We start from the raw sequence: 12,421 nt of genomic DNA, 5'->3' as shown, positions 1-12,421 counted from the left end.
TCATTGTCTAAATAGAACTTTCAATTTCAGCTAGTATTCCGATTCAAACTGTGAGTCTGAATGAGGCAAAGAGCAGCTAACAAAAATAGCCAGGTAAGAAATTTCTTACTCTGTAGCACAACTTTTCCCCTCATTACTCAGTAACTGAACAGTAAGCAATCAGTCACAGAAGGAAGGCAGCTGAAGAATAAATAGGAATGTAATTCTTGTAAAATGACAAACAAAAGGAAAGTTTCTTCCCCATATGTAAACCTCTGTAAACCAGTTTATGGTTTCATTACCCTAATAAACATAGCTGACTGCAAACTGTTCCTACATATTTGCAATACTGACTACTGCAGAGTTTACGATGTCTTCTACAAGAACTATGAGGCTTTCAGGATTTAGCATTTGGACACAATAAAAAAATATGGGTGGTTAAGTAATGTGTATTAACCAACAGATGGTCTGAAAAATTTCATTTGAAGGTCTGACATATTTATTCCTACGGCTTTGTGTACTTATTGTTTTGAAATCAAGTTAACTTTTCTTTGTACTGTGTGATTGAACTAAGTTTTGGTCTGGAGCAAACTACTTTTCTTTTGGAGCATTTCTCAGCTAAAATGAGGATTTTATGTCCTCCGTGAAAATCTAGGGCACATTAAGCAACACCTTCATAAATAACTATAATATCTAAGACCAAAGCTCATAAACACACAGTTTAATTTGGAACTCTACTACAGTGTACGTAAAAAAGACTAATTTTGTGTCTGATAGCTTCAAGTTTAATCTAACGTTTTAGCCATTTTAGTCTACCCTGGTGTAACTGATGCACAGTTGGTCCTGACCATGAAGAAAGCCTTACAGACAGTAGAGGAAGCTTGACTCAGATGCATTTGTTTTAAGAGCTGTTTCAATATACACTAAGCATCAGACTCACAAATCTGAGACTGCAGGGGGCTTCAAAACCCACAAAATCTATATACCACACATTTTAGATATAGTTCAGATACAACTTAGCACATCGCTTTCATGGCTGTTACCGACTGGGGCAACTTCAGTCTTTATAGTCAGCTTCTCATTTTCACAGACATTTAAAAAAGTTTTTGTGTTAAGAATATAATTTAATAGCTTAAAATAGGCAATATCTGTTCAGAAAGGTGTTTTAAATTAATCAGTAGTGATTTCATTTCAAGTTGAAAAACTGAGATGAAAAGGCAAAGTTGGTATTTATTAACTTACCTACTCCCAAAATTCTGCAGTTCACATTTACTGCCTCCAATGCAGCCTCTACACACATCTTTAGAATTAATTCTAGTCTGTCTTCGTAAGTTTTAGGGTTGAGCTGAGTATACTTCTTAACTATTTCACCCTAAAAATTAGAAACAACAGAACATGCCCCAGAGAAATGTACTACTTCATGATGAAATTTCTCTTCAATTTAAACTACAGGTCAACTGGAAAATGGAGAGTCATAACTTCTCTCTTTAAAAAAAAAAATACAGATGCATGCCTTTAGATCTTGGTCCTACATGTTGTTCTGTGTAAGTTTCCTGACAACTCTGGTGCACAAGTTTGCAAGATTTGGCATTACATTTTGCTTCTGTAATCAACCTCCCCTGTCTGAAATACAATACGTATTTTAAGGAACACATGGATTGTGTAAGGAAGTATCACAGGAGCTACTGGAACTGTTGTTAGGAGTAAACTGATACAGCAATACACTTACATTCAATACTAAAAAAAAGTAAGAGAGTAGCAATTGCTAAAAGGGACAAAAAATCTATAGTAGTTTAAGAATAAAATGTTTCCAATTTGACTACATGAAAGTTTTGCATGGTGTCACAGACACTGCTATTTTACCAGCAGGAGGAGTGTCACAGAGAAATGCTAGATGTATGTTATGTGGGGGTGGGAGGGTCCAGAAGAAAGGGGTTATTTTCAACCCTAGAAGCCATGCAGTGGTAATGAACGCATTCATTATGCATGCCTGAATCTATGGGTATAAGGCACTAATCTTAATGTAATGTTAATATTGCAAGATTAGGCCAGGAAACTACACAAAATATGCTGCTTAGCAATGTTAGTCTCCCTATTATATCTCCAATACTCTACAATATATCTAAGTGGACATTAGATACCTAAGTGAGCGTTGTCTTAATACAACTAATCAAAAAGGAGCAACAAAGGCAGTCTATATGCAACATGGCTGAGTCACTGTTGCCAAACTAACTTTAAAAATTCCAAGACATTAATGGTTTGAGTATTAGATCCCACCATCTCAGCATCACATCAGCAATAGGGTTTGGAGATTATTATATTTAGTTTCCTCCTCACATTTGGTTTGGAGGGGCAGGAGAACCAGAGGAAGTTACTTTGGAAGACAAGGCTGCAGCAAACCTTATCAGAAGACAAAACAGCTTTTAAAAGGAGCTTTTGAAAACTCAATTATTTTCTTCATGAAAAGAAAACTACACCTTCAACTCTGCCATTTCCTGTTAAATGCTTCCATCTGTTGTGTAAATTTTTATTATGAAAGTCTGATCCTTTTCACTGTGATTTGCTAATATTTCAATGTTCATAAATGCCACCTGAAGTTACACTCTGCAACATGGACAGGATTTTTTAGAACTAATTTTTTTCCCAGGCTCTGCTGGTAGAAAATGTGGTGTCAGTTTTACTTCTAAAAAATTTACAAATTGCTTTGCTAGATGCTGGCTATTGCTCAAAATGGTTCAGTGTGTCCATTACATGGCTGCGTAAGGCACTGGGGAAGTAAAAAAGACTGCTCTTGGAGTCTTTCCCTTTTTTGCTTGACTTATAAAAAGTTGGAGGGTGAACTGAGTCATCTTTTACATGGAACCAACACATCAGAAAGTTGCCCTATTTTTCGAGGTCTGTATGACTTCCCACAGAGAGGCAGCAGCTACAACCATGCACCAGCGTATAGGCTTTGCCAGTTTAACAGCAGTCCCAGACAAGCAAACCAGCAGGCAAGTTGTATCAGGACTGTATGAGAGGTGCAAGAAGTGAGGGAAAATCTACTTTACCCCTCAGCAGCAAAAGCCAGTAGGACTGCTTTGTTTTGGAGCTTTTCTGCATCATAATCCCATAGTCCCACTGTATGAACAGAACCACAAAGCCCAATGGAGTCTGCAGAATATCTAAAAGCACAACAGAATATTTACCTTCATACTGACAATAGCTACTCGGAGATTTGTTCCACCTAGATCCACAGCCAGAGCACTCTGTGTCTCTAGAATATGATCAATATCTTGAGAGATATTATCTTTGACAGGAGGAAAACAGAATTTCTTTTGCAGTGGCTCTTTGAGGTCAATAGATTTAAGGAACTTCAAAATCCTTGGAACAGCATTACCATCTCCATATATTTTTGAGCTGTAATATGAAAAAAAAATCAATTTAATTGGAAATAACACTGCAATCTCTAAAGTTCTTTATATGACAGAAGGATGTAGCACTGTGTCATTACAAAATTATGATATGACTACTATAAAAATATTGCAGCTCACACTGCTTGAGTCTGTCATGGTAGATACTGTCAATAGTTTGAAGATCACACAACAGATTGTGCAAGTTTGGCATTAGCTCCATTTCTGGAATACGAAACATGGAATGTAGAATACTGGAAAGCTGATGATGCCAAAAAAAAAAAAAAAAGGAAAGAAACATTTAACAGCTTAATGAAAGGACCTACATAATAAAGCTGTAAAATTAGGGAAAGTTTATGTATATGTTACAAGTCCAGACAAGATGTACTTACACACAGGTGACAACTATGTAATAATGAACTGTACATTCGTGTCAGTTTTCAACTGACAGTTTATTACTCTTACATATTTTTGATTCTTGTCCTTAATTAGACAAATACTATCTCATGAAGTCTGTAAGAACTTCTATGTTAAAGAACTGAGACTGATGACTGTATGGCTGAACGCCAATGAAAAGCATCTTACTACAATCTTGCAGCTCCTCTAGAAGCTTGCACTCAGGACTCTCTACGTATCATGCCTGAGGTCAATCCAGCTATAAAGTAGTGTGTCCTTCAGGCACAGGTCAGAGGTAGGCAGACAAGAAGTTCTCCCCCATGTTGCTCCTGTGGAGCTCTCTTCATCATGCTAGTCTGAGCTAACACATCGATTTTGTCCTCATGACTTTCTGTTGGATGTTAAATTACTAGTTATAGCAAAACATTACTAGCAACATTTTGCTCTACAATTACTAATCTGCATACCAGACATTGCACTATGACTCTGAATGAGGTATGTGAAATAAAAAATAATTTGTAACCTCAGGTTAGTGCATTAAAAGCACTCCAATCAAATATGATGAATCACCTCAGGACTAAATGCTTTTTACTCTACCACTTTAACATCCCCTCCAATGAAGCAAGACAAATGTACTTACCATGGATACTGTTTACCAAACTGCAGCTGCAGAGCATGCAGAATCTTATCCTGTGTATCAGCATCACGAACATGAAGAACATTTTCACCTAGATGACAAAAGTTAACATAATAAGACAGGTCAGCTCAAATTACATTAGAGGAGAAGAAATGCTTCAGAAAGAAAGAAATAATTATTTTTGTTTCCTCTGAGCAAGAAAGACTCCAGCTAGATCAACATCACTCTTCACCAGTTCTGTGCCTCCCCTTGCTCCCAGTAAAGCAATGGTGACTCCTATGATACACTGTCATGCATTACAAAACACTAGCATGTACAATATTAGCCTTCAACAGAATTCTATTTTTAAATTAAAAATGCATGAATGAAAACAGGGGGTAAATGGCTATTTGTGTCCTATCTGCGAGATACCACAATACAGTTCCTTCCTGAAGTGGTGAAGAGTTTGTATTTTTTTAAGTGAAATTTTAATACATGTCAAACATCAAACTAGCTATAAAGGAAAACAATTAGTTCCCTATTCTGCTAAGCAGAATCCACTGCAAATGGTGATATATTTTAATTTGTCTATAGATAAAAGCCTCATTATCTTGCTTAAAACACACATGGAGGACTAACATGATACAGGAATAGCTAATGAAGCTTTGAAGTGGGTTAAAAATTATGTTGCACTGATACTACAAGATGGGATCTGTGAAGCATTCATTTCACTTTATCCTGTGGAAGAAAAAAACTCAGAACCATGAGGAAAGTAAAGTAGTTAAGCAAACACGGACCTGTTTCTCTTCCTGTCTGACGTGTCCCCAAGTTGATGACAGGTGTACCGAACGCTCCCACCTCTCTGACACCACAACTGCTGTTACCAATCATACAACCAGCATGAGCAACTAGCTGAATGAACTGGTCAAATGGGACATGCTTTACTGCCCGAAAATTGGGATGATGTTCAATGCCCTTCTTCCTCATCACCCGAACCATCTCTTTGCTTCCTACAGAAAAACAAGAGGTGAAATGATTCGAGTGCTGAACTGCAAAGTCCAAATGCAAAGGAGCTAATGGATGTCCATTGAGTTGGTTTTGTTCTCTTTTTATACTCATAGTGTAAGTTGCAGAGCTGGGCATGTAAGCCCAGGTTTGATCCCAAAATCCACTGCAAAAATATTTCTGTAGTTTTTAGTTAATTTAAGAGGCACTAATACTGCTTCTACATGTCACATGGTTTCCCTTCATCTTCCTCCCCACACTGAAAAGCTGAAATGTCCTTCAGCAACGTGAACATGGAGGTGCAGCAGATGCACACCTGATGCTGAAACCATCTAGCTATTTCCATGGGGCTGAAGGTTCTGGGATAAAAGCACTCCATAAGAACCAATGTATGCTTGAAAGACAATCTCTTATGTGTCCCGCTGTCATGAAGGTATTTTACTCACCGGCATCTACATTAGGGAATAGAACAAGTGTTCTCTTGTTGAAGGAGATGAGTGCATCTAGTGTCAGCTCAAACATCTTTATGGAATGTTTAATATCTGTGGTTACAGGATGTTGCAGAGCAACTATATAATCTCTGGTTTTGACATCTTCACCTGTCCAAATTGAACCCCCCAAAAAATTATTATTGGCATAGAATAGTAAGAGGAACGGAAGACATACTTTTCAAACTACCGATGCGAAAGCCTGAACAGTGAAGGCACTGAGTGGGCATGTAACAAATAAATTTCAAGGCTTGAATAAAACTCAAGGGAATAACAAGAGGATGTAGCTTGTTATTTGCCCCTCTAAGCAAGTCCATAGAGATGACAACCTAAACCCCAAAAAACTGTTAACTTGCAGGCGTACATCTAGTTGCAAGACTATACCAGGGTCAAAACCCTGCTCTCACACCAGTGTAAATCTGGAATAACATGAAACCCCTGAAGATGCTCAGGTTTTCTGTCAGTTGTCCATCCTCAATCAAAGACTTAATTCCTATTGCTTCAGTCATATTTGTTTTAGTACATTATTTATCTGCAAAATACTGACCTACAGATCCAAGGAGATTCCAGCTTCCAACTACACAGATTCATGTGCCATGTAAGAGATTACTTTGTCCAAGATAAAAAGCAAACACAAAACTCCATTGTTTACAGGAATTATTTGTATGTAAATGAGTATGAAACACCAAAAGCCTTTGGTGCGTGTTGCCCTGTTGCAGTGCAGTCCTCAAAAGAAGGTTCATAATATAAATTCTCTTTGTTGTTTTTTTCTTTTTTTACATTATCCCTGAACAGCTTTGATCCTATTTAAATACAACTTTCACAGCAAAATAACTGTCCATATAAGACTGTTCTGTTTTTAAATTGTTCCGCTCAGAGAAATTACACATTCAAGGAGTTATTTTTTTGATTTGGCAAAAGGACTAGATGTGTCTACTAGGACAGATTTGTAGCTTTCCAGCTATACCTGGCAGAACACAGAACAAAAGGAAAAGAAAACATAGCAAGAAATAAATACTAGATACTATTACCAAATATACTAGTTTTCTGAGAAGAAGCAGGTTGATGCCTGATAATCATCTCCAATTAAGCAAACTCAACCTTAGTAGCAAGAAGTCCGTCTTTCTTTTCTGTACTTTTTCAGAGCCCCTGGTCAACAGATGCCACAACCTAGTTACTGAGTTTGTCTAGCATTGAAAGTCAGATGAAAAACATAAAAAGTGGACTGCTCACCTAGCCACATGCGTATAATACTCATGTAGTCCTTATTTTTGGCAGAGAGAAGCTTGTCATATGAGGGACAGCCTGCTAATAGGATGCGGTCATGGTCTTCACACATGGCTATCAAATGCTGCTCTGCACTCCTTGTGCAGCACACGTGGTAATGGGCCAGCTTGGTTATAGCGTGTCGGATAGAGTCATCAATGGTCCCACTGACTTCCCCACCTTCAATGTGAAGAATGCGAATATTCATCAGAGCTGCAGACGTGGCCAAGGCCAAAGCATCAAATCTGTCCCCGTGAACGATCATTATGTCAGGTTTCAGGCGGTTCAGGACATCTGGTAACTTGACTAGTGCAAGGCCTACTGACTCCACCATAGCTGCCTCATCCTCCCCTCTCACAATGGTGTGCAATCTTGTATGAATATCGAAGTCATCTTGTTCAATCATACGATAGGTATTACTGAGGGTAAGAGGAAAAGCGTTAGCGTAAACACAACTGGGTTTTACAGCAACATAGCTTGACAAAGTAACTGCATATTAGAATCGTTGTACTGGGTTTGAACAAAGGCCCGTTTATTACAGCTCCTTCACTGAGGAAACTAGTTTTTAAGATATTGACAGAATGTTTTCATCCATATGTAGATCCTCCCTCATATTCCAAGCGTGAAGTTTTTTCTAGACACCTTTAATGAGGAGCTTTGCTGAACATGTTCTGGAAATCCTCAGAAATTAAAACTCTCCATTCAGGTGTTTGCAGAGCCTTTCAGAGAACAGATATGGCACGATTTTCTTTCAGGAAAGGTATGCTGACACCTCACCAATTATCAACTTTGCTGGACAAATGTATAAATACAACAGATAGGATGCAAAGTTGAGGCCTGTATGTTCAAGGAAAACATCCTGCAGCTCGCATCCATTTTTCAGATTCTGTATTTGAGCTGTATGAAGACTTATATACTCATAGATTTAAGCAACTGCTGCACAAAGATGCCTTAAGTTGAAACAGGCTTTTACACTACAGAGAAAAGGTTTTCCACCCATACTACCAGCTTCATTCCATAATGAGGAAGGTAAAACATTCCTTGAATACTGAGAATTGTTGTTTTTAACAGTTACGTATTTGAAATATGAAAGATCACACACCTCTGTAAGATTACCTGTCTTCCATATTCACTAAACCTGACCTAAGTAGTCTGCACACCCTGGCTGGAATAAGAGAGAAAAAACCCAGAAGTTTTCCAATTTTGTCTTCAACCCATCTGACACATTCATTGCCTTACTCAAAGGATTACACTTTTAAACTGGTTTAAATCAGATTTTCATTAAATCGACTCTGCTACTCACATCCTGCAAATGAAAATCTCACGATCTGCAAGTTGAACAAAGATAGCAAAGACTATAAAGTGCTACAGCTCAAGTAGAGAAGCAATCTCCATGTCACTGAAGAAAACCCTATCTATCTGTTCAATTCTGCTCACTGCTGTAACACACAGAATATACTCCTACAAATAACTTGACATGTAATTTTTTTTTAAAGGCAAATCCTTTTTATGTGACTGAGTGAAGCAGCTCAGATTTTTATAGCATAAACTGCATTACATTACCAACTCCATTTAGAATTACTCTTCACAGACCTGCCTTTTTCCCTACTATGTGCATTTATCTCAAAAAAAAAAACCAACTTTCTTCTCTTCTCCTATATTCCTTCCCTTCTAAAAAGTCAAAATCTAGGGAACAAACAAGACTCTGCATTTTTGGTGTTTCATTTCTTTTACTACCCTCCAAACATTTCAGTGAGAAACATTTCAGAGGATCACTATGTGAATTCTGCTGCTGTTGACTACCCTGCTCAAATCACTAGAATACATACATTTTGAGGACCCACTAATTCTCTAGGATCCCCCGATTAAGGAGTGCAGGGCTAGGTCCCGAAAAAAGACCCCAAGCAGTACCAGAGTTTAAGAATATTTACCACTAAGCAACTAACAGCAACAGCATCTGTCACATCAAAATCTCTATTGCTTTGTGCATTACAAATCATTTACATCAGACAGGTGCTAAACACCATGGAATTGGAAAAGTAGCATTTCATATTACTTTGCACAAGTCTTGCAGTCAGCAAAGCGTTCATGACTATACAAAAATCAGGGCCACATTTCTCCTCTTCAGCAAATGAAATGCTATTACCTTACTTCTCCAGTCAGATAGGATGTAATTCAGCATCCTAATCTGGCAAGAAGTTTGACTGGGTGTTATTTTTCGTTTTCTGGGTTTTTTGGCAGGTTTTTTTTTTGTGTTTTGTTTTTTTTTTTTTTTTTTGAATCAGGTTAGTTTTGTGGTGTTGAATTCACCTTTCCATGTTATTAGATGCAAACAAAGTCCGGTACAAAGGAAGGAATGGAGCACTATACTGAGAATGGGCAGCAGTGGAATCTCCTATCTTAGTAGTTTGAGATAATACAACTTCCTCACATTCTAACTTATGAAGGCCAAAATTTTTCATTGGAAAGTCCAAAAAGTGTCTTTACTTGAAGATATGCATAACGTTTTAGAAGTTCACTAATGCTGATATGCACAAGCCTTATGCTAAATGCTGATTTTTCTTACAAAGTAAGCATCTTCCTATTTATTCTACTTATTGGGCCCAATCTGGTAAATGCAGCTAGAGCAAAACCAACCAACGAACAACCACAAGCCCAACAAGAATGCTGTTCCTTCTGCCTTTTCCCCGGTAAACAGGTGAATGTTCACCTGGGATGTGGGAAGTCCTTTCAAAGCAAGGGATTTGGACCAAGACTTCCCATCCTGCCAAGGCAAGTGATCTGACTGCTTACCTATAGGGTATTATAGAGGGGACCCTAATCTCTCCTGCCAAACCATGCCTAGTATATCTATCAGTTATTCATTTTGTCAGAGACAACCACCCTTTCCTTCTTCCACAATCCTGGAAGTATTCCCATGGGATATGGAATATAAAGGTACTTTCTCCAATAACTATGCAAAGTGGAAGAGCTGCAACTTAAAATGAGTGAAGAGTATCTTTTCTCAGTGAAAATTAAAAACTGTAGAACATTTTCATTCAATAATCACCAGATTCTTAGGGAAATATGAATGAATTGAGTTTCACACTTCATATAGTCTCTGATCCTGTTGAAGATCTCAATTACAATGTTTACACAGAATTTTCTAAAATTCAAAGACTGAAAAAAATGCAGCAATAGACAATCTCAGAAGAGCTGCAAAATTAAATAAAATCTGAAAAAATACATGTAAAGTTTTGTCATGTACATTCATGATGACAAAGATTTTGTTACTCAACATTCATGATGTTACTGCTAAAACCCCAGAAACAGATTGGCAGAGATACAAAAGTTAACCTTACCCATAATCATCAATCAGGTGGGAACCAAGCACTACGACATCAAGCTCAAAGAACTGTGGTTCTGCCTTAATACCAAACATAATGGGAGCTAATTTTGAATAATCAGCACGGTTGCAAGTGGCAACACAAACACGAAGTTTGCGGTTATTTCCATTCTTCTCCATGACTTCCTTTTGTTTCTGTTTTGAAAGATTCTTGAAATACACTTCCTGAAATAATAGCGGGGGAAAGGAGGGTGGGGAAGAAGCAGCATTAATAATAATCTTTATAGCAGTAAATGGTACACTTCATAAACAGGATATACAAGTGCAGCCCAGAACTGTGGGCACATACTAACTCATCCATTGATAACAGACAACTGATACCTTACGGTACCTATCATTAGAAGATTTTAGAAAAGGTCAGATGTATTTTTTTGTCTTTAGTTAAAACTCACTTAAATATTGTTTATATAGAATTTTTATATAGTATCTATAGAAATAGAGGTATTAATTTTAAGTATTATGAAGTTCAATTATAATTAAGCTGTAAAATGACTTTTTCCTCTTCAGATGGAAACTTCTGTGTAAGTGGAAAAATTATTGATGCTTTAGTAAATGAAAGGAAAAAATCTCACATTCCAAAACCACAGAATGGAACAAACTGCTAAAAGATACATCCAGTGACAGACTCTGTGAACAAAAAGAGAAAGTTTTTGCCCGAGTCAATTTACGTGTCTGTTAAACACACTTTGCTGAGATAAAGCAAGTTAAACATTAACTTCTCAACCCTTCCATAATGTTTTGCAGGCCAAAGTAAATCAATATATTAAATAATACAGTATTAGGTTACAGTAAGACAACAACTTTTGGAGACAAGTAGTCAAATAAGGATGATGACTATCATTAGGCAACTTGGAGGCTATTAAAAAAAAAGGGTTTCTGACAATTGAAATGCCACAGAAACTCAGTATTTTTACAAGCAACATCAACAGTTACTGTAACATTTTCTCTAATCCAATTTTCCAGCTTCTTTAGTAGATGATTAAACTATGTAATCATTTTTAATGTTTACTTATCCTCTGCTTACCAGTTTGCCTTGCCGATTTTTGTAGTTGTTTTTTTTCCATTTAGCAATTGGAAAAAACATTTTAGATAAAAAGAAAAGCCTATTAAAAAAGGACACATGAACTCCCCCAAAATAAGCCAAATTTGCTCTCCCCCCCCAAATTGGTAGCAGAGGGTATTAGACCAGCTATTTATAAGTCTTTTGTTGTTCTCCTTCTGAAAATAACTGTATTTTGAGTAAGTACCATCCTTTTGGTATGAAATCTAACATTATGTCAGATTCTTACTCCAGTTTATTGGCAAGTAAACTTCTTCCAGATTAATGCACATCTCTGACCTCAACAGAGCAGTATCAATCTCCAGTGGTTTTGACAGCTAGGGAAGCTCTTTCCGGGCAGTTGCTATGGAAGCACAACAATATTGACATCCAAATTCACCGTCCTTTTATAGTACATTTAATTTTTTTCAGTACATTGTTAAAAGAAAGGCTATTGTGACATTTTACTCTCATGAAACTTACAAAATTCAGCAACTTGCCAAAGATTTCCTTGTTTTTAACACAGATGAGTTCTGGTTTTATCACACATAAGGAAACAATGTTTTAGCATTACAGTAATGTTAAGAGTGATCAGGAATCTATCCCAAGTTGTCAGATGTAAGAGACATTTCTTGTCTCCACTTGCAACCCATTATGGCTCTGCAAAACTATGACTGGCAGTGATGTTTTTTCTAGTTTAACTCCAACAACCATAATTTCTGAGAGAGTTATTTGCATTACCTTTCAGAATAAAACTGAATTGGCAAAAAGCAAAAACAGCTGCCATGGCTAAGTTCATTAGGAATGGCATTTCTCATTTACTCAAGAAAAGCAGCTATGGCTACACCAATCAAC

General features: G+C 37.1%; 2 protein-coding genes across 6 annotated transcripts in view; one reads left to right on the top strand and one right to left on the bottom strand.

Annotated features, from left to right (window-relative positions):
• Window positions 1-12,421, bottom strand: part of GNE (glucosamine (UDP-N-acetyl)-2-epimerase/N-acetylmannosamine kinase) — a 33,759-nt gene that overhangs the window by 6,458 nt on the left and 14,880 nt on the right. For all 5 annotated transcript variants that reach the window (XM_075411773.1, XM_075411776.1, XM_075411775.1 and 2 more), the window contains exons 2-8: window positions 10,484-10,692; window positions 7,110-7,561; window positions 5,835-5,987; window positions 5,181-5,393; window positions 4,408-4,495; window positions 3,168-3,378; window positions 1,222-1,351 (exon numbers count right to left, since the gene is read on the bottom strand). In XM_075411773.1, coding sequence (XP_075267888.1) covers window positions 1,222-1,351; window positions 3,168-3,378; window positions 4,408-4,495; window positions 5,181-5,393; window positions 5,835-5,987; window positions 7,110-7,561; window positions 10,484-10,692 — 1,456 coding nt within the window. The remainder of the gene's footprint in view (window positions 1-1,221; window positions 1,352-3,167; window positions 3,379-4,407; window positions 4,496-5,180; window positions 5,394-5,834; window positions 5,988-7,109; window positions 7,562-10,483; window positions 10,693-12,421) is intronic.
• The window catches only part of CLTA (clathrin light chain A), a 39,979-nt gene that overhangs the window by 25,658 nt on the left and 1,900 nt on the right, over window positions 1-12,421 (top strand). The gene's annotated exons all lie outside the window — the stretch shown is intronic.

The sequence above is a fragment of the Opisthocomus hoazin genome, chromosome Z (assembly GCF_030867145.1).
Source record: "Opisthocomus hoazin isolate bOpiHoa1 chromosome Z, bOpiHoa1.hap1, whole genome shotgun sequence".
NCBI lineage: Eukaryota > Metazoa > Chordata > Aves > Opisthocomiformes > Opisthocomidae > Opisthocomus > Opisthocomus hoazin.
Note: the sequence above shows the minus strand (reverse complement) of the source record. Positions and strands in the feature narration are given on the sequence as shown.